Here is a 23,569-nt window from a genome sequence, read left to right as displayed (position 1 = left end):
AGAGCTCACAGTCTAATGAGGGATGGAAGATGTGCATCTTATAAACAGTCAGTTGCCAGCAATTGTGTCAAGGAGGCCATGACATAATGTAGGTGCTGGTGACAGCACAAACTTTGGAAATGGACAGCCTGGGTTCAAATCTCAGCTCCTCCATCACCCACTGTGTGACTCTGGGCAACCTCTGGGTACACAGCTTCTTCAACTGTAAAAAGGGAGAAATGTTAGTGCCTACTTCATGAGGTTACTGTGGAAAACAAACGCCTTGTTACCACTAGAACAGAGCCTGGCATATGGTAATAGCTCAATAAAACATCTTCTTACACATAATGGCCTGCCCCGAAAACAACTCTGAAAAAGATGCTCCTTCTCTCAAAATCCTCTAATGGTTTCCCAGTGTTGCAGGATAAGGTCCTTTCTCTATCATGACCTATAGGGTCTTCTAGAATCCTAGCCAAGTCTGCTTCTCAGGTCTAATGTCTGCCTTGAAATGTGCCTGAACTGCTTAAAGTTTCCAGCCTACACCAGCCATCTTGCTCCTCTGAGACTCTGGTCTTGCTGCTACTTCTGATGAAGACTGGCAGGGACAGTCCTCCCCTTCCCCTGGTTAAGCCCTGCTCACCCTTTAAGATTTATCTCCGGTGTCAATCTCTCTAGCGAGTTTTCCCTGACTTTCTTCTGCCTTCTGGGCTTCCACATTCTCCTCAGCACCTGTGCAGACCTCAAGACTCTACTTACTACAATGTTGGCTAATTATTGGCGATGCATTTGCTTCCCATACATGAGTTCCTCGAGTTCCTTCTCACTCATTTTTGAATCCACAGTGCCTAGGACAGTGCCTGGTACACAGGACACACCTAACGAATGTTCGCAGAACAAATAAAGATTTGTACCAAAAACCTTCCATGTAGCGTTCAAACTGTGTATGGCACTTTGGGAGATACTGGTATAGTCACTCTTCACTTGAAAGTGGTTGATAAATGTCCCCAAATTTTACTCAGTGAACACCATGTAAATGAGCTGTCATGTTCCTTCACTTACAAAATTACTTGCCAATTACACTTAGATGATCCCAGTGTAATTACCATGTAAACTGTACCCTGGCTGAGATAGCCTAAATCATCAATTCAACTTTACCCTCTCATCATATGGTACTTACCATATAATTAAATAAATGGTCAGCCACCACCACAATTGTATATCTCCCCAACAAAACAAAGTGGCTACATTTGCAACTGATTTATCAGTTATGACAACATGCAACACACCTCCAGGTATAATATCAGAAGCTTAAAAAATGTAAAAGCTCTATGTGGTCTTGAGGGGAAAAAATGCCAAGTTTATGATAAAAAATATAAGCATTATAAAAATTTTGTTTTCCTTAAAAAAAGAAGAAGCACTAAGATATAAAGACAAAAAACCTCATTCTTCCTGAGAAGACTCCCTTCCTAAAACCTCAGATAATAAAAACATTTCCAAGCATTTGAAAGTGAATTTAGCTCTTCAAACAAATCACAATTCCTTTCAAACAAACAGTTGCATTTTCTGTGTGTGTGGAAGGTAAATGTGTTTTACTAAGGTTGACATTCTTTTCTGATAGACTTGCTAATATCTTATGCGAGAATTAGATACATGGGAGAGATCCTAAATGTTGACAGTACCTCTTAGCGAGCAAATTTTCATTTGCTCTTCCGGATGCCACCTTCACACCTGGCACAGGTGATCACATTGACTTCCTAGCATGGCCACATTAGGCCAAACAGATTCTCAAACAGAGGTTCTGTCTAAAGGGACCATTTGACTTCCAGAACACAGTGCTCTGAGGCTCTGATTGAAAAAGAGGTCAATGCTGGCCCAAATATCCCTCAACCCCCTGCAGTGGAATAATTGATGTGCAGCAGCCCCTACAGATGTGGAGTCACCAAGGTGATGGATGGATATAAGTATATTATTCACATGTACATCTGCTAATATACAGGTCCCAGTGCAAACACCAAGACTTAAGAATATTATGTGGATTTAGGACAATCCCTGAAGGACTCCAGTTCCATTAAAAATTTGTTTGGCAGCCTGGGGCAGATCTATTCCAACTCCCACATGCTTCGTGCGTTTGAGAGGGGGAACCAAACTGCTTTAAAAATAAATTTAATAAATTTTGTAATGTCAAATCATTAACATCCTGTCTAGTCATTTATTCTTTGTATTTTGAAACAGTAACATTAACCTGTGGAATTTTTTCAAATCTTTCTAATATCTGAGTTAACATTTTTATTTTCCTTGTGTTTTCTGCCAAAGGAAATGAATTATGTCCTGAAAACAGAAGAAAGCATTCCAATTTTTTTTTCCCTCTATAGGCCTTTCTCTTGTCACAAATATACCAGACAATACTCAGAAAACTCTGTGACCAGAGTCCATTTTGGTTTGGAAATAGTAGAGGAAATAATTTAACTTGCAGACATTCTCAGTTATTGTTTGCTGATTTACAATATTAGTTATAATTTGCTGCCTGTAATGGTTGTAACACTGCTCTTACAAATGCTCATTCATTCCTCCAGCAGATATTTTTAGTACCTATTATGCACAGGCTGGGTGTCAGAGGAGACAGCAAAGAGACACGCAAGCCGTCCCCTCAAGTAGGTGACAGTCTGGGTGGACGGGAAGAAATCCAACTTCTCCTGCCACATATTCTTCTCATGTCTCCAACGAAAATGCTCACGATTCCCCTGAAATGAACCAAGTATCCTCACATACAACATGTTTATCTGGTCTTTGCAACAATCCTCAGTAGATACGGCAGATCTATTTCAGGCCTGAAGTTCTTACCTTAATATCCCTTATATTGGATAAACTGCTTCAAGGGTCCAAAATTCCATGTCATGCAGTAGGTAAATAGAATGTGCACATGTGTCTCCCCAGGAAGAGAGGTGATAGGTGACAGCACCCTGACTTAGCTGAGTTCGGACATGCGCTGGCTTTTGTCCAGTGTCCAGCAGCCTGTGTTTGAACCCTCATAGTGCAAAGCCAGTCTACAAAATTTCTCTTCAGCCCTTAGTATATCACTGCCCTAAACAGGAAGTGTTTAACAAATGTGGTGTTTCCCTGGCATTCTAATTAAAAACAGTCATTACATCCTAAAAAGAGCAATAAACAAAATAATAAATTAGTAAAATGTTTTGCCACCAACAATTTCCAAAATGATGAGAAGTGTTGGGTATCATGGCTCAAGTGCTTAAACCGAGTTCAGTTAAAAGTACATTCCCAGGTGCTGTGAGCAATTCGGGACTCCTAACCTGAAAATGGAAGACAATGCTATATGTCTCCTAGAGGTACAGAATTAGTTACACGAGCAAAGGAATGTGGTCCAGGACTTTTTACATGTCCAAAATGAGCCTCCTGTCCCCACACATCTAATTAAAAATGCCTGCATCCTTACAAATTCGCGACAGACTTTTCCATTCCCAAGCCACCAAAGGAAGCAACTCAAGGCTGGGAGCTGAGTATTTTAAATCCCCCAAAGAGAAGTAACGCTGCTCCCTACTAAACTCTCAGCTAGTTACCTTAAACTGATGGGAATCAAGGGGAACAAGCAAATGGAACTTCAAAGCTCCTATGAGGCTACCAGCTCTGCTCAGGGAAGTGGCGGCCAAACTCACACAGCTTGGGCTTTTGAAGTCTAACCGACTGTCTCCCATTAGCTGAGCAATACAGCCGCTGCTGTACAGTGGCAGTTGCTGGTCTTGTGAAGCTCTGCTTTCTTGGGCCAGGACTGCCTCTCATCTCAGCAGAGAAAGGTAGCCAGGGAGCAGTGGGCACCAGGAAGTGGGAAAAAGGGAAGCCCATCATCCCTTAACTTCGAGCAGTGAAAAATGGAGCAGACATAGAGACAGGAGAGCAAACAAAAGAAAAACAGCTGAATGTATTTTGAGAAATTTTCTTGTATGGCTAAAAGCTCTGTGAGAAGTATATTGTTTTATTTAAATGAAACAAATGAAAACTATTTAATAAAACAATGTAACATGAAGTTCTAAATATAGATGATACATGCATGGAAGTATCTGTGTGGAGATTTTGTTAGCCAGGAACATTAGCAGTTTAATCCAGTCTGTCTTTATAAATAGGGTAATGGCACAGTAAGGAAATATTTTCAAACCTTTCAAAGGTACCAAGATAGAAGCATTGTTTGCAGGATTTGGTGTTTTTGTGCCACCTTGTGGTAGCCACCTCAAATTGCAGGTACCAATCCTAAAATAAACAACTAAGTTCTAGAAGGTGGGCTTTAAAAGCTACCCCTATAAACACAGACTCAACCTCTGTATACACATCAACATGGACCCTACCACTTTTCCAGACCTATGGCAAAAGCTTCCCTAAGAGTATGGAAGACTCTCATCACATGGGTGGCCTGAGCTGCTGCTGTAGACAGACACTAAGGGGCCAACAAGAAGATTTCCAACTAATTAAAAAAAACCAAAAAACAAAAAACTGAATGTTCATTGCAGTATTATTTGTAAAAGCATAAATAAGGAGGCAACTTAAATGGCCATCATGATGGGAATGATTAAATAAATTGTGGTACATCCACACAATAAAATATTAAGGAGCTGCTAAAATGAAAATGTGTAGTAGATCTTCATGTACTGACAGAAGGATGACTGCGATATCTTTAGGCACAAAAAGCAAGTCATTCAACAGTATGTATAATATGAATTTTAAAAATTCTTAAAATGTATGCACTGTTACATAAAGAGGTCCAGAAGGATATAGAACAAACTGTTTATGTGGGTTATCTAAGGGGGGGTAAGACTTTTTACTTTTATTTTTATGCTCTTTTATATGGCTTGAATTTTCTCCAGTGAATATAATGTTTTTCTCCAACTAGAGTGCAATAATATCAGCAGTTGCATGAAAGTCCACCTTCAGCACATGCCCCTGATGGTCAATGAGTTCTTGTAACATCTGCCCCCTCTTTCCCATGTAAAAACTCCTCGTAATGTTCACATTCACTGGTTTCGCACACCCCCAGAAGGCCATAGAGATTCAGTCCCACTCCACACAGAGAAGCTTCCTGCCAATTTCCACACTCTGCAATACATTCAAGTCTTGGTCAGATTTCTGTCAGCTGTGGGGTATCAGGCCTTGCTGTGGTGTTCTTGAGGATATTAGGGGAGACTAAGGAAAAATGAAATAGACATTGGCAATGAAGTTTCTAACTATTCAAGAGACATCATCAAAAAGAGAACTCTGATCCTTCCCCTTCTCATTAATCTATCCCCTCTCCTCTGTTCTTACCTAAGTCCCACCTGACCTTAACTCACATCCTCTCCAGGTTTCTCATGGCTTGTACATCACGTACTCCATGCATTCTACAAAAGCTTCCCTGATCTTAGTTTTGTTCCACCCATGCCTAGGTAAGCAAGCTCCCTGGAATACACTGGTCTTTCCAGGACTGGAATCTGAACATGCTTTTGCCATGGGTAGAGAGACCTGTTGCATGCTTATCAGCCTGGCTTTGAGGTCTGCCAAAGCCTGGATTCCTCAAACTGTTGAGATATCTGGGTTCTTCTGGAACAGAATTCCAAAAATAGCATATTTTTAACACACTTTCTATTCACATCACAGACCAGGGACTCATTTCCTTAATATATACAAAGGTCCCATAAATCTTGAAGCAAAAAGCCAATGACCCAACAGAAAAAATAGGCTAAGAATATGAACAGTTTTCAGAAAAGAAACACAAATGACTCCTAAAAATATGAAGAGGTACTCAACTCCACTTATAATACAAGAAATACAAACTAAACTACAATGAGTTGGCATTTGTAACTATCAAAGGAACAAAGATCAACCAATGTGATAACATACTTCAATATCAAGGATGTGAAGAGAGGGCGTTCTCATGCCTTGCTGAGTATAAACTGGTACAATCTCTATCAAGGACAATTTGGCAAGACACAAAAATTTTACATGTGCAAAACTTTGACCCAGAAATTTCATATGTAAGATATTTATTCTAAGGATATACTTAAAACAATACAAGATGATGAATATCCAAGGACATGCACTGAAGCACTGTTTAAAATTTTTAAAAAGACTGCAAACAACCTATGTTTTCATCAGTAAAGAACTGGCTAAATGAATTATGGCATATTCATAAATGGAACATTATGCAGCCATTCAAAAGCGTAAAGTAGTTCTACATTTACTGATTTTGAATTATTGTTAGCATAAACCAAGGGACCATAGTTAAGTACACATATGCATTTGTTTTCAGATACCATGACTAACTCTGAAAGACTATAAAGAAACAAGTAACACTGGTTGCCTCAGAGCAAGAGAATTGGTAACTGGGTGAACAGAGGTAGGAGGCTTACTTTTGACTTTCTACTTTTTTACTAGCTTCTTTTATTTACCTTTAGAATTTTGTGTTATATTCATATATTAGTAAGTAAAAAAATCACATTAAAGAAATTGATAATGTTGTCTGCACTAGCTTATCTTTCAAATATTATACTCAAATACATTTTCTATTATCCCCATAGTTATTTTCTCTCTAAGCCATGGACCTCATCCAGTTAATCTATGTCAAACTGACCCTAACCTAATGGAATTTACATTTGATTCATGTCATTCTCCTGTTTTAAAATAAAATCAAACTGTCACTTAGTCCTTTTGCTCCCAAAGAAATGTTCAATCCAATAAAAAGACACTCAGTCTCCTTCACCATCTGACCATCAACCTCAACCTGGTTCTCAGCCACATGACGTGGTTCACCACACCTTCCTTACTTGCCCATAAAATTTCCTTCCATCTCTTCTCCTGCCCTCTGTATCCAGCAAATCATGTATGTCCTGTGAGGTCTACATCCAATTACTTCTTTGAGCTTTCTTTACTCTCAGGAAGGACTAATAAAACTTCTCTCTGTGCTCCTAAGAGTACTTTGTGTCTCCTGCAAGAAGTTGACTGATCAAAATTATATTACATTTATCAGAGTGCTTGTGTGGCTTAGTCAATTAAGCGTGTGACTCTTGATCTCGGCTCAGGTCATGATCTCATGGTTTGTGAGATCAAGCCCTGCATCAGGCTCTGTGCTATGCTGACAGCACAGAGCCTGCTTGGAATTGTCTCTCCCTGCCCCTCCCACTATTGCCCATGTGCGCATACACACACTCTCTCTCTCTCTCAAAATAAATAAACTTTAAAAAATTATATTACATTTATCATATATGGCTCTATAGATGACTACATTTTATCTATGGTCATGTCCCTCAGATTGCAAATCCCTGGGAGGAAGAAGCCAAACTCATTCATCATGTATTCCTGGTACCTACATAACTGCCTGGCACTCACAGGTGCTTGATATACATGAACTCATCACCACCATTTCCCCCATGTTTTCTCATCCATCAAGCTGAATGAAGAATATTGTTTCTCTAATGCTATTTCTATGTGGTTGGCTAATGTTTGCCCAACATGACATGGTACCACCTATGCAAATTTATCTCCCAAGTTTAATACAGGCTCTGTGCTTAGTTCTTTGTCCTAACTCTTACACAGCTATCTGGGGTCAGCTAGACTTTGCTTTCTCCAACTAGATATCTGATTGGCTGTATACTGAAAAATCTATTGGCCTGTTTTCCTACAATTGGTTTCATATGATATGGTGCCCATTTGGTGAATTAGGCATACATAAAAACCACTTGGGAGATCAGAATTATGTTTTCAGAAGCAAATGGACAGGAAATGAAATCTCTAGAGGGAGAAGTTGCTGTCCTTCTCTGCTGCTTTACTCTTAAGCACGCTAAGATATTATAAATTATCTTAAAGGAAAAAATCTAAATAGTCTGCCCAGAACTATTTATGATTCTTCTATTTATGATGCATCCAGTCAAATGTAGCTTTTGGTAACTTCTGTTTCTTAAGCCACTAAAAAAGGTGATACGAGAAACAGCCTAAAGGTCCAAAATCTGTCGATGAAGATTTATGTGATAAATCTCTATAATGGAATATTGCTCAGCAATCAAAATGAATAAACAGTTGAAATATGTAACATCCAAATAAGTGTGCTGGGTGAAAGAAACCAAAGTATGCTGGGTGAAAAAATAACCAGATGAATGGGAGTGGGAGGGGGAGAGAGAGAGAGAGAGACAGAAGGAGAGAGAGAGAGGGAGAGAAGGAGAGAGAGAGAGAGAGGAGACGAGAATAAGAGAGAGAGAGGATACACATTGTTTGACTTCTTTTATGTGAAATTCTAGAAAGTGCAAAATAATCTTCCTAATAACAGAAAGCAGATCAGTGATTGCTTAGGGGTTAGGGAAAGGCCAGGAGGGAAAGGAGGAAGGAATTACAAAGGGTCAGGAGGAAGCTTTTGGAGGTGATGGATATGTTCACTATCTCGGTTGTGAGGATAGTTTTATGGGTGCATACATTTGTCAGTTTGTTGAAACTTGTAAGCATATGTATTTTAAATACATACAATTTATTACATGTCAATTATACTCCAATAAAGTTCTTTAAAAGAAAGTTGACAGAGGTGAAGAAGAAGGGAATCTGTCCAAAAACATATGTATACAATACTGTTTTGAAAGTGATTTTCAAAGAAGAGGGATGTTCACTACTTGCAGAATACCTTTCCAGAATGACATTTTCCTGAGAATGTCATTTTCGAGGAAGACAGGAATTGTATTTTTGAAAGGAGCAGCCAGGTTGCAAGCAGATGATTAATTATCATGGAAAATCATTGATGTATCATCGCAATTTCACAGTATTTCTTACAGTTAAAATAAAGCTCTTTCATATCTCTCATAAAGGTATTGTGAAGCTTTAATTGATTTGTGTTGGTAAAAACCCTTGGTTACCGTCATGGAAAACAATTGAATTAAACATCAAAATATAAATGTACAACTTTTGTTATTGTTTTTATGTTTGTTTTTCTTTACAATGATCATTGCAGGGTGCCAACTATTCTAACACATGATTAAACCAGGGAAGACACTGGACTCAAGGGCTTGCACATCTGCTGATTTAATGTTAAATTACAGAATCTATAAAGGTGTTTAAAGAAACCTGTATAGCTATCTCTACATCCTGGATAATCTTCCAAATACCACAGGCCCACTCATTAAGGAATACTAATGACTTACACAAGCTGAATTCAAGGATATAAATCTCTGGGCTTACTTGTATACTTTCTTACTTGTATATATTTTTTGCCTTCTTTTGAAAAGAATAACTTAATATTAACTCAGCACCACAGTAAGGAAATACAATAAAAAATATAAATGACAGTATCGATCAGGAGGACAATGTAGACATTGTCCTCAGGGACACAGAGTAACTCAGGGTTTGTTTGAAAGACATTTAAACAACAGGCTGTATCTAGAGTAACAGACACTGCACACAGCACAGCAGTGACTCAGTAAGTGTCCTTAAGTATCACTGGTGATCCATGCACACTAAGTCATCAGTAACTGTTGGCCAGGATTGCTCATAATTTCGCAAGTCAAAATCGTGACTATGACTTAAGACTCACTGAGCAGAGCTGGAGAACACAGCCCCTCACTATTTGCAAAGCAGAGATAAAGATGTTCCTATGTTATCTCTATCCCAACCAATATAATTAGGCATGATAGTAGAGAAAACTCATTTCAAGAAAGTGTTGATCATTAGGCAACAAAAAAAATATTCTTTAAGAGCTAAACATTTTAAGGAGGACTCCTTGCTGTGGATCCAATGTAGAGTGTAAAGAGGATGATGGGGCTCATGTTTTGGATGAGACTGTCACTATGAGGCAGGTACACATACGTGCAATTCATTATGGTCAGCTGCAAAGAGTTTTGCAACTTATTAAGGCTACAATACAGTAGTCACAAGCTACATGTGGCAATTTACATTTAAATCAAGTGAATTAGAATTAAAAATTCATTTCTTCAGTTGCTCTAGTCACATTTCAAGCGCTCAGCAGATACATGTGGTGAGTGGCTCCCATGTTGGACAGTGCAACCTTGAATATTCCATTCTTACAGAAAGTTCTAGCAGATAGTTTAGGGCTAGAATGAGGCTGAGGCCAACAAAGGGATGCTAAGGAAGGAACTCTGTAATGGGGACTTGAGAATGATGAGAGTGCATTGGTTACAAAGAGGCCATGTTGCTCAATTCCTGAAGAGAGGGGAGACCCTGGTTCATACTCTTCTAGCCTGGCTTTCAATAAATAGCCTAGAGTTAAAGCACTTTGTATGTCCCCATGCCCTCTGGGACCTCAAAAACTAAATGTGTGTTTTCCATAAAATATTAAATCAAGAGAAATTAAGACAGCACACTTAATGTGAAATAAAGTTCATATACTCCTGTTTAAACACAGATTAGAATTTCTGTCAGAACAATGCCAGTGAAAAGTTGACATTCTAATTAATACAATTTACATTATAAAGCACTGAATATCTTTATCTTGCTATTATGAAATGCCCTCTTTAAAAAAAAAATCAAGCCTCTACTCAACAGGGAATTGAGTACCAAGGGCAATATTTAAAAACCCATGTACAAGAGAGGTGGTTGGGGTCACTGGCATTTTTACACACAATCAACCCAGGTCTCTAAAAATGGAAGCAATACACTCATCCTCTTAAACATAGTTTTGTGTTTTTTATCATCCACAAAGCTGTTTTCATGCAGCAATAGGATTTTGAGTCTGTTTTACTTGCAATGACATAAAACATACTGCAAAACACAAACACCAAAAGACTAAAACATCCTCTTTCTCTTTCCCCTCTTTCCCCCTCTCACCTCCCTCTTTGTCATTCTCTCATTTAACATCACAGGGAACGTTCTGGAACCCTGTGAACTCACGCATAGGTAGGACTCCCACACAATGTTTATTCAATCCAAATTCTGAGTGTGTAAGAGGGGCAGAAAATCAACCCCACAGTTGGGTACCCAAGGATTCGTGTTCATTGCCTTTGTCAATTTTATACTATCGGTGAAAGGAATAAAGATGAGATCCTTAAAGCTTGAATTTTCATTTCCTATGACAACGTGCTTTTTCTTCATGCTTTATCACACTCCACTACTTGGTTTCCACCCCTTCATAATTGATATCGGCCATTTGAAGCATTCAGTAAAAACCTCATGAGGTTCATCAAATGTCCCCCAGTCTATAATTCTTGCTTCTAACATATTCAGAAGCATATTCATCCAAGTATTTTCCACTTCCCCTCCATGGTTTTCCCTGTGCACAGGGACGGGTGTAATGACAGTTGTATTAATTATATGCTGAAAAACCCACATAGCAGCAAAAATGATGGAGATCATCGTTTTAAATATTTTATTAAAATAACCCAGTGTAGAACAGATAATGTAGACCCTCTTGATAATGAGAGGTTCATTAATTTTACAAGAATTCTAGAAAGCTTAGAATGGTCATCAAAATTATCTCTTTCATTTATTTATTTTTTAAGAAGAGGAAAGCCTTCAATCATAGCTTTAGAGAACAAGGGTCTAGTATATTTTCTAAGGTATTTTTAAGTTAATTACTCACCTTCCTGGAAAAAGTTTTGAAAAAAATAACTTGAAATATGGAGGGTTTAGATTTCATAATATATTGAAATGCCTGTAAATTTTCAGTTTCTGTAGTTTGCCCCATTAAAACTTGGTTTCATTAGCATATAATGTCTTGTGATAAATAAAAATGATACTCCCCATAAACAAATAAGCAGTGCATTAAAATCCTCCCATTACTAACAGCAAAAGCAACTCAGTTTTGCCTACCAAGTGTGTCTCCAGGTACAGTTTAAGGCCATCCGTCTCTGCTTTAGGGGGTGTCCAATTCTCAGTGGTTTCCATGGCTTCATTTAACCATTGAATGAATTCATCCAGCTTGTTTACAAACCCCTTGACACAAAAAAAGGGAAGGGGGAAGAAAAGGACAAGAAAAGCATGTTAGTTGGTCATTTCTTTAGGCAATTTAAAAAATCCCAAACGTCATCAATGGTAAAAATTGATACCACTGGACTCCCATTCTGGTTCCACACTGTAAATGGAATTTCCATGATTCCCAGCACTGAAATCTATCAAAATGGAAAGAAATTGTGCATGACTCCCTCTCAGTTTTTCCCTAGGAACATTTTTTTCTGAGGAATTTGGATTGGATTGTCAGATGTCTTCGTAAAGATGTCTTCAAATCATCAAAACATTTCTGGTGTCTGACAAGTGCCCCCAAAGCAAAAAATCAGGTCAGGCCTGCTAGGAACACTCACTGGATTTGGGGGATAAAAGCATTCCCGTAAAGATGGTGTTCTTTACTCAGAAGCCTATGGAGTTGAGTTGCCTTAACTGAACTACATATCTATTTTTAAATCACATAAGTGTTTAAAGGGATTTGGATGAGTTCTACTGACAGCCCAACTGTCTGTGCCTGAGCATGGGTTCTAAGAAGCAAGGAAGGGTAGAGGAGGTGGGATCAGTGAACAAAAACATAAACACCTGACTGGGTGTGTCCTGCACATAAAGAAATATTCTTGGCTAGGAAGCACAAATCACAGTAATCTCGCAATTTTTCAAATAGTGGTTATAAAAATTTATTGACCATTTAAAAGAACACATCTGTAGAAACGGAAAATATTTTGAAAAAATGAAAGCCCAGCTATGAACCTAAGGGAAAGAAATGGGGCTGGGCGCCTGTTTTCTGTGTCTAGGTAAACAGCACCACCTGGAGGTCGAAAGGAGCAAGGACCAGCTTCTACATTTGTACTCACTGAAATGGCTTGGAGTGCTATTTCTCTTATTAAACTTAACCCGTTCTTCAGATTTGCCTTTTGATTAATTTTGGTTAATATTTTTAATGCTTAATTTAGGATATCCTGAGACTAAATTAAGAATAGGTGAAAATTCATTTTCTTTCTCATGCTTCTCAGAAGCTAGGCTTTGTTTTTTTTCTTTTTCAATGTTTATTTTTGAGAGAAAGAAACAGAGTGTGAGTGGGGGAAGAGCAGAAGGAGAGAGAGAGAGAGACAGAATCAGAAACAGGCTCCAGGCTCTAGGCGGTCAGCACAGAGCCTGGCACGGGGCTCGAACTTGGGACCAGAGAAATCATGACCTAGGCTGAAGTAGGAAGCTTAACAACTGACTGAGCCACCGAGATGCCCTGAAGCTAGGCTTTGTTATTAAAGTTTCTCCTGAATAATAGTTTAAGATTTATAACCCCTTAATTCTAGCAGTTGATTGGCCTCAAAATGATTGTTAGGAAATGAGAAAATGGGACTGAGAAGGATGGTAAAGAGGAAGACAGACAAGTAACACTCAGAAACACATTTCTGTCTGTCAAAGGTTGATAGAGAAGAGCTGTGGTCATCGGTACACCTGGAGTCCATCAGATTGTCCCACGATGCTCTGGTACTGCTGCCAGCCTGTGCAGAGCTCAGCCAATCATCCCACATGGTAGTGTATCTATCCCATGTTTCGAAAAGCTACCCAAAGCTTTCCCTATTTTATCCCTATTGTGCAAAGGTCAAACGATAATCACACTCATCCTTTTGAAAACCTAGCCTAATCAAGTTGTTTTGGTAAAGCCAATAAAAAATATCATATTAGAGTCATCTTAATTAGAAGCTAAGTCCTATGCATTTGCAATGGACCGAGCTGGGAACCAGAAGGTTGTTTAACATGCCTCATGTCCTGGCCTCCAACCCCAAATTAATGACCTCACTGAGACTTCCTCTGGTCATCACTCAGAAGTGTTTCTTCCAGGTGAGGTGAAAATGTGTCCAACAGGGATAGCTTCGTGAATGTCAAATAATGCACTCCCCTACCAAATGCATTTTTCTGATGATCCACCCAATGGTAGGAATCCATGCCAAGTAATTCTTTTTGCCCTTTCTCATAGATTGAGGGTATCAGTTTGTCTGCGCTTTTTCTACATTTCCATAAATTTGAGAGTTGCTTTGTTTTTCATTTCCTTCTAAATACTCGAGACTTTTAACACAGATGCTACTTTAGGCTCCCTGTTTTCAGTCGAGCCTCCCACCTGTTTTAAACATCACTCCCCAAATCCATCTTTCTGGTAGACTGCCTACAACTCAGAATACATAAGAAATTCTTATCAGACTTGATGATTACCATAGATCCCTACAGATATGTACAGTAAATCTGTGAGCAGAAACAATGATAGAGTGTGTTAGAACTGATGTCCTAATTCTTCATGCTCTCATAATTAAATTCTATGAAAAATTAAGATATTCTTTGTTGGCCAAATGGACTTACTGAAACATCTACAGGGCCTCATCAGAATACCAGACTCTAGATGGTTGATAATTGTGAGATGAAATAGTACTTTATATCATTAAATAGTACTTACTATTGAATTTGGACTTGAGTTGTTTTATCTGCAAATTGGTCTGGGGAGAACATTAAGTCAGGAAGGAAATTATTTTGGAAAGAACTGATTAAATCCAAGAAGACAAATAGTAAAAGATGTTATTTGAAATATGACCAGTTATATACTATTCATTATCTTCTCTTCCTCCAAAAGACAAGCAAACAAAACAATGTGTGTATATGTGATCACATGGGTACTTCATCACAAAAGGTTGGTCGTAGCCAAAGAGTATTGAACAATGTGTGACAGATTTCCTAACAGAACCATGATTACAGAGTTAGCTGAAATCCATGAGGTGCAGATTAGGCAAACTCATGGGACCCAGGTGAAACTTTCTGGATGATCTTTCTGCATAGCCTAGCCAGAGAACAAAACCAAGGCTGTCTGATACAGATGAAAAAGGTCCTTTTCAAGGCTTCTCTCTGGGTTTCCTCTGAATTATATCCCTACCTCACCAATTTTCATTTGTTGCACATTTTCTCTACTCTTTTCTTTCCAGTGCTTAGAAGTTCCATCCATCACAACAGAAATCCAGAGAATCCCTGCAATCTTATAATAAAATGCTAAACACTTCTTCCTCTTAGGGAGTTCTTAGCTTTCCACCTCCCCTCCTGCTAGTATGTGTAGCCACAAAAACATAAACAGAAATCATAAAGGCAGATGAAAGTGAAATCCATCCAATCCTTGATACCTTTGTCACTTGCTGTTTCTCCACCTCTCCCAGCCTCTTTATGTGTGTGCTTTTCCAGTGTACTGTGTAATGGACAGTATACTGTGTACTATCCCCATATCATGATATGCTCTTCTTAGAAAGACCAGCTAAGTGCCACTCAGTATATCGAACCAGGCATGCAATGTGCAGGAGAATTCACATTTGGATGTATGCAGGGAATATCTGATGCTAATTTTCAGAAGCTCTGTAGAGTCCTTGTGGTGTGAATAAAGGAAAATGAGGTTACATAAAAAGCACAGGGGAAAATACAAAATTTTATTTATTTTATCATGAGGATCAAATCCTAGTATAACAAATACTGGGCACTCATTCACTTTTTTTAATTAATATTTATTAAGTGCCTACGCTGTATAAAGCACACCTCTGGACGTTGTTGAGAATAAAAAAATAAACATCATTGAGGCAAAAATTTCAGCAGAACTTAAAGCATGAGTAAACACTTGCCTACTCAATTCAACTAATTTTAATAGTTAAAAAAAAAATTACCACCAATAAAGAGTTGAAACACTCTCCTGGATGTTTCTGTGAAATATATTCTGCCTGTATCACAATTCTGTCTGTATCCAAATTTGTTCTTATTCTTATTATGTGACCCACCTCTGTTTGTTTCTCTAATATTCTCAGTTCATACTTACTTATTCTGAGAGTCCAAGATGACTATAAAACCAGATTTTTACTTATTCTGAGAGTCCAAGCTGACTATAAAACCAGATTGTATAAAACACAATCCAATGCTGCCATCGCACTATATAAAAGCACATCTTACGCACACTCAACTCATTGCTACAGGCTGAATTACAAACTTCTGAGAGGCCACATTTCAGCCTTCATTGCTCAAACTCCTGTTGATGTATCTTATCTGCTTCGTCTCTCTCCTGTCTTTTTCTACCACGAGTTTCCTCATTGTCCATTTCCATTACGCTTCTCTGACTCCTGCCAAGCTCTCCAGGAGAGCACTGAGTGTGACTCAGTCCACAGGCTCCAATCCTCCCAGGCCACCCCCCTTGATTATATCCTTTTGTATAGGTCCCTTGGCATATTCATATCTGACACATGTTTTGAGAGTCTGTATACTCTTCACTAGAGTCAAGCCAGGATTCAACACCCAGAAGAAACCCTGGCCATCCAATGTGAGAGGAAACAGAAAGCAGTTGGACTTGTTACCACCAGTTGAAAAGCACATTTCACACTTCCAAATCATTTGCATTTTAAAAGTTCCTTAATGAAGTGCTTCTTAAAAATCTTACTTTTAAACTTTCTAAAGCATCAATCTTTTTAAAGACTAAGCAGCAAAAAGTGTGTGCAAATATACACTTTCAGATTTGAAGATCATATTCACAAGGAAGATTTACACTCAAGTCTTGCACATAGCTACACCCTCATGACAGATTAAGAATGCCCATTATTGGGGTGCCTGGATGGCTCAGTCAGTTGAGCATCCAACTTTGGCTCAGGTCCTGATTTCACAGTTCATGGCTTTAAGCTCCACATTGGGCTCTGTGCTGACAGCTCAGAACCTGGAGCCTGCTTCGGATTCTGTGTCTCCTTCTCTCTCTCTGCCCCTTCCCCACTCACATTCTCTCTCTCTCTCTCTCAAAAATAAACATTAAAAAAATGTTTTTAAAGAATGCCCATTATTTGTTTTATGTCCCTACCTGTTTCTTTCTACCACAAACCTAGTTTGGTTAAATAAAACCTGTGGAGGTGATTACTGTTGCCCTCCAGCAAGCCTGTCATGTGGAGCAGGAATAAAAAGGGAGAGCCTTCCTGGGTGCCAGGTATGGGACCAGAAGATAGCAATACAGTATAAAACGAGACATAGTCTCCGCCTTATGGTGTTGTAAGCCTAGCAGGTAATTTTTCTTTATAGAATTACATAATTTTTAGACCAAATTGATACTGAAACCTATTTCTCTAAAAGGGGAAAGGGGGGCATATACGACAGGAAGTAGATGCTGTGTTGTTACACATCTGTGGAGTGGTTCTGATTCTGGTCATTTTACAGATGAGGAAACTGAGGGTCAAAGAAGGTGAGTGACTTCGAATGGCAGAGTTGGGACCTGACCCCACATTTCACTCCGAAGTCTATTTCTCTCGCCCCACCACACTGACCTCTAACAATAGTACTCTCAGAGACATGTCACGGGACCCAGATGAAAGGGAAGCAACAATTCTTCCCAGCCTCACGGTCTTGGCACTGAGGCAAAATTCTCTAAACTTCCAGTGCTTCCACCTTCACTTCACTTCACTTCACTTCCACCTTCACTTCACTTTCTGTTAATTTTTCTGAAAGGAGGTCTTTGATGAGGCTAGATGCTTAACAAGGAACACACACCTTTTGTCTGTCTGTTTGCAAGCAAAAATCACTGTAAATTTCACTTGTAACTCATGGAAAATTTCAACCAAACATGCAGGCAGTTACATGCTGCAATTAGCCCATTTTATCACTGCCTCAATTATAGATGAATCTGATATACTTTAATCATGAGAAGAAGGCCCTTAGTTCTCAGGAGTTCAGCCAAGGACTTCAACTGCTAATTTATTTTTGTTGTTTGTTGTTTTATTGTGTGTGTGTGTGTGTGTGTGTGTGTGTGTGTGTGTCGCCAGAAAGATTCTCATTTCTCAGTGGACAAAGAAATCAAGCATGATGTCTGACCTCGTCTAGATCAAATTAGCTGCGTTCAGATAGGGATCTGAAGAGCATCACAAAAGTAAACTATTTTCACTATATTTATGAAAAAATTATTCAGTCTCTATTGTTGAATCTTGTAAACATTTATTAAAAAGTATTTACCTTTTTCTTAGTATTCCAAGATTCAAAGATTCACTGAATGATCTCATCTGAATGATGCTAGCTGAAACAGTATGTAACCTTCAAACTGACCTCACTGTGTGCCATGACCTTTTAAAAGTATTTTATATCCATTAGATCGTTTGAGTTTCATAAAGACCTTGTGAGGTAGGTAGTATTGTGACCTGTTTTACAGGTGAGAAGACTGAGGCCCTGAGAGGTGAGACCTGTCCAGTGCCATATGGCCAGAAGATAGTGGATTCAGAACCTGAATCCAGAGAGCCTCACTGGCATCACAGGAAATCGTGAGAGGCCAACTGATCTAACAATTTATCTAAGTCCCTGGCAGAAATTGGAAGTTGAAAAACATTTAAATGAGGATTAATCATGAGGGTAGAAGAGGTTATATTAAAAGAGAAGAAAAACCACCCCCATCATGAACCAGTATGGATATTATTAAGAGAGCAGTTGCTACAACCAGACAAAACTGAATTTGATTCCAGGCTCCATCCACCTGTTACCACCATCATAAACCAAATGAGCTACCTAATGTCGCTGAATCTCAACTTCCTCATCTGTAAGATAGGGACAGCAGTTTCCGTCTTGGGTTTACATGAGGATTTCAAAAAAAAATGTATATATTTTAAGGCCTGATGTAAAACTAGGGCTTGATAAATGATTTTTAAAAACCATTCCTAATTAACAAGTTCTAATTTGATCTTTTATCTAATTCACTCAAAAAGCTTTGATTATTCACTAAGTGTGCAGCACGGTGCTAGGCCACAGGGGAGATGGATCAGAAAAGTCCCCCCACAGCCATGAGGTGAGAGGAGAGGGAGCACCGAGGCTCTGGGCATTCAGAGGAGGGAGTCGTGACTTGTCTCAGATCATCAGATGAGACAATGTGGAAGGGGAAACCTCTAAACCTGTAAGTTAGTATGGATTCCCCTATCTCCTTATTCCACCAGTAGGTCTGAAGGGGATCACATTTCTCCATAAATAGCCAAGAGTTTAAGAATAATCTGGCTTAATTTTTTAAAACACGCCACAGGCTTTGGAGCCAATCTTTACATTAGCGATGGCTACCAACGAGTAATTGCAATCCTCTTACCCTACCCACAAGGAAGCTTTATTTAGGCTCTGATAACTGGAAGACTTAGAACTCCATTTAGAAGCAAAAGTATGCATTGTGATTTTATACGTACATCTACCAATGTCTATATTTAGCCTTCCATTTCCGGTTAATTCATATATACGTAGTTCCTATATGAAATGCCTAATTCAGAGTTTTACACAATAGTACTCAATGCAATTCACCTTTACTTTCCAATTTACCTTTCCTTCCTTTTTTTTGGCAGGGGCAGGGGGAGGAAAGGTAATCCGTATACTTAATGTGCTACCCAAGATCCAGAGGCTCAAGATAAAATGCCAAGGAGTTAAAAGAGATGTTTTAGATTCTACTACCTCACACATTTACCAATGTTCCTACCCACAAAATCCAACACAGTGTAAGTAATTGACAGAAGGGAGGATATGGTGTGTGCTTTTAGAAAAAAGATTGAAGAGAAAATGAAATGGTTTAAGGCAGTTTTAACTCTGATGCCACAAGAAAACTCAAACACTGAAATGTTTTATGAAATATTTAAGCTTCTTTTCTAAAGGTTGAATGGAATGTCTTTAGAATATAAAAATATTCCTGATAAAATTATCCCAGAATAAAGTAAAAGGCTGTCAGTTGGAAAGAGAGAGAAAAAAAAAAGGCATGGAATGGTATTATCTAAAATTGACCAGGTGGGAAGTTCTATTCTATCATGCAGAAGGGATAAATGGAGCTGAATGACTGTTGACAATACTGTTGACAATAATTTCAACTGGGAAAAGAAGAGCCCAGAAAGATTCCTGATTCTCACAGTGTGAAAGAATTTTCTCCAACAAATCCAGAGTTTGAGTTCGGTTGCTGCCTATTGCTTTATAAAAAGAAGTAATCAACATATTTAAGGGCAAAACAAGATTGAAATGCATATCATTAATGCCTAATAAAAATATGAATGAATAAAAGACTTGGAGATAGACTGGAACTAATAACAGGTTAATATTAATTGAGCACTTATTATGTGCCAGGAATGTATTCAATTCTAACAATGACACTACGCTATAAGATTCCCACACCCTCTGTTTTATAGAGGAGAAAACTGAAATATAGACAAGCTCATGCACTTGCACTTGCACAACTGTGAACACTTCCACAGGAGTGAAGCTAGGGATCTTCCCACGGAGTCTGGCTGCCCCAAAGCTTTGCTTACTTACTCTAAAGGAGATCTTGCATCAAGCACCCCAATTCCCCAGAGGCACTGACTGAGCAAATCAGGTCATCTTTATCTGCCTCTAAATCCCCAAGAGGATTCACACCTTAGATATTCACACTTCACAATTTAGGATTATGATAGCTGAATGCTTTATAGGCTTTTCATATTTTGTATTATAAACAACAATCCTTAACATCTGGATGATGACTGTCTACCAGCTATTCTTCTAATAACTTATGTAGTCATTGAGTCTTTATGAATTTCCCTATTGTACAAAGAGGCTGAGGCATAGAGGAGTTATGCAATTTATTCAAGGTCACAAAGCCACTAAATAGATATTAAGTAGTTCTGTTCCAGAATCCAAGCTCTGAGCTATCACACTGACTTTCTGACCAGACTTATTCCCATGAGGTTCACAGAGAGAAAAAAAAAGGACAGGAACACCCAATGTGGTCCACTTATTTTTTTAATTTTTTTAAATGTTTATTTTATTTTTGAGAGACAGACACAGAGTGTGATAGAGGGAGGGGCAGAGAGAGAGGGAGACACAGAATCCGAAGCAGGCTCCAGGATCTCAGCTGCCAGCACAGAGCCCAACGCAGAGTGTGAACCCACGAACTGAGATCATGACCTCAGCCCAAGTTGGTCACCTAACTGACTGAGCCACCCAGGCACCCCATTCTTATTTCCCAAGCCTTTGTGAAACCCCAGCCTGAGTCACAGAGCTTCAACCATGCCCATTACAGCCACCTCTGTTTTAGAGAAGTCCCTGCATCTGTGCTCTTTTCAATCCCCCTTTTTCTCTTTCTTTCTTGACCACTGTTTCTCTTTTGCCTTTTTTCTTCTCTTTCGTCTTCTAATCACTTCCTTCTCTTGGTCTCCACTCCTCTCTCTTTTCTTTTGCTCCCGTCCCTTCTTCTCCTCTTCTCTCTCCCTGCTCATTCCTTCTCTTTTTCTATAGTTTTAAGTCTCCCATGACCTAATTAACTGGAGCTAATTAACAGCTTTTAATAAGCATTTCCCAACACGTCCATAAAGTTTTGGTGAAAGGGGCTGCTTCTTGATACTAAAGTGCAGAGCTGAAAATGTTATAATCCTGTGTTTAGATTAGGTCTAAACTTTCTGATTAGTACTACCTCCTTGCAAATCAATATCTGGAACAAGAATGCACGTGGCTAGATGGGAGTGTTTGTAGAATGCTAAGATCATTCAAAAGATTACCTGCAATTGTTGAGTTCCTATTTATATAAATACTCTCAACTTTATTTGGGGAACACAGAGTTCTTTAGTAATAACAAGGTTATTATTTTTAGGGAAAAAATGGAATTATCACACTGAGTGAGCAAGAAAATAGCCATCTTTAGTAAATGGGGTAAGAGTTTTGCAATGATATATCCAATAAGGGATTAATATCCAAAATATATAAAGAACTTACACAACTCAACACCAAAAAATACAAATAATATGATTTAAAAATGGTCAGAGGACCTAAATAGACATTTTTCCAAAGAAGACATACATATGGTCAATGACATGTGAAAAGATGCTCAACATCACTAATCATCAGAGAAATGCATATCAAAACCACAATGAGATATCACTTCACATCAGTCGGAATGGCTAGTATCAAAAAGACGAGAAATAACAAGTGTTGATGAAGATATGTAGAAAAGGGAACCTTACTGGTAGGAATGCAAATTGGTGCAACCATTGTGGGAAACAAAATAAAGTTTCTCAAAAAATTAAAATTAGAAATACCACGTGATCCAGTAAATCCACTACTGGGTATTTACTTAAAGGAAAAAAAGCTACTAATTCAAAAAGATATATATGCACCTCTATGTTTTTTTTTTTTTGATTTACAATAGCCAAGATATGGAAACAACCCAAGTGTCTTTTGATAGGATTCTAATTTGTTAGAATCCAAAATGATAGCCAATTTAATTTTAGTTGCAGGTACTATTCTCCAAAAGAAGCAATAAGATATTCAGAAGGAAGAAGCAGCTCGTAGGCAGATTATGAACATGGTATTATTAGATATTATGAGTTTGCTTTCTGAACTCAGTTGAGGTGTGGAGCAAAACCTGGGTTAGAGAAAGAAACATATGGGTGGTCCTGGAGACCATAAGCATGGATGAGATAACCTGGGAACAGTGTCCCAGGGCATATCCACTGTGCCTTCTTTTGATAGGTGAATGGATAAAGATGTGGTATGTGTATTTGGGAATATCACTAAGCCATAAAAAAGAAGATCCTGCCATTTGTGACAACATGGGTTTATATAGGGGACATTATGCTAAGTGAAATAAGTCAGAGAAAGACAAATACCATATTATTTCACTCATATGTAAAAAAAAGCTGAAGCAGACCCATAAATACAGAGAACAAACTGGTGGTTGCCAGAGGGAAGTGGGTAGAGGATGGGCAAAATGGGTGAAGGAGAGTGAGAGATATAGGCTTCCAGTTATGGAAGGAATAAGTTACAGGGATGAAAGGAACGGCACAGGGAATATAGTCAATAGTATTGTGATAGTGTTGTATGGTGACAGATGGTGGTTACATTTGCAGTGAGCATAGTGTAACTTACGGAGCTGTTGAATCACTATGCTGTACACCTGAAACTAATGTAACACTGTATGTCAATTATAGTTTAATAGTAAATTTTTAAAAAGAAGAAAATAGCCACCTTTCTACCAGAGAATTTCAGGGTTGCAAGTCAGTAAAGGATAGAAATTCAGCCACTGCACTATCATTAGAGCCAAGAAGACAGAAAATAGTATTATCTAAATACATGTGCTTGGAAAGAAGAAAAGTTTACATGCAGATCAGAAACACAGATCTAGTCTTCAAAAGGCCCTTAGGACCCATCTAGTTTAATGCTCCCCATTTTACAGATGACGAAACTGAGGCTCAGAAAGGTTAAATACTTGACTGATACACAATGAGTAGACAGCCAAGTCAGAAGAACTCAGGTGTTGTGTATTCAATATACAGCTCAAATTTCAAAGTTTTCAGAGACATTCTTTGGCCAAAATTTCTAGAGCTCAGAAAAAAACAACAACAGGGGTGCCTGGGTGGCTGAGTCGGTTAAGTGTCTGACTTTGGCCCAGGTCATGATCTTGTGATTCGTGGGTCCGAGCCCTGTGTCAGGCTCTGTGTTGACAGCTCAGAGCCTGGAGCCTGCTTCAGATTCTGTCTCTGGCTCTCTCTGCCCCTCCCCTGCTTGTGCTCTGTCCTCCTGTCTCTAAAATAAATAAACATTAAAAAAAACAATTAAACAACAACAACAAAAAGGACAGAACTAGAGCTTTTAAAATTAGTGCAAACTTTCAGACTACTATTGGTTTAATTATGTATTACTACCTAGATTGGGTTGC

General features: G+C 38.6%; 1 protein-coding gene across 12 annotated transcripts in view; it reads right to left on the bottom strand.

The window, feature by feature from the left end:
- The window catches only part of AKAP6 (A-kinase anchoring protein 6), a 591,089-nt gene that overhangs the window by 236,882 nt on the left and 330,638 nt on the right, over positions 1-23,569 (bottom strand). For all 12 annotated transcript variants that reach the window (XM_045059777.1, XM_045059778.1, XM_045059775.1 and 9 more), the window contains one exon: positions 11,758-11,880. In XM_045059777.1, the coding sequence (XP_044915712.1) occupies positions 11,758-11,880 (123 nt within the window). The remainder of the gene's footprint in view (positions 1-11,757; positions 11,881-23,569) is intronic.

This window comes from Felis catus, chromosome B3 (genome assembly GCF_018350175.1).
Source record: "Felis catus isolate Fca126 chromosome B3, F.catus_Fca126_mat1.0, whole genome shotgun sequence".
In the NCBI taxonomy this organism is placed as follows: Eukaryota; Metazoa; Chordata; class Mammalia; order Carnivora; family Felidae; genus Felis; species Felis catus.
This window is presented reverse-complemented; position numbering and strand designations above follow the sequence as displayed.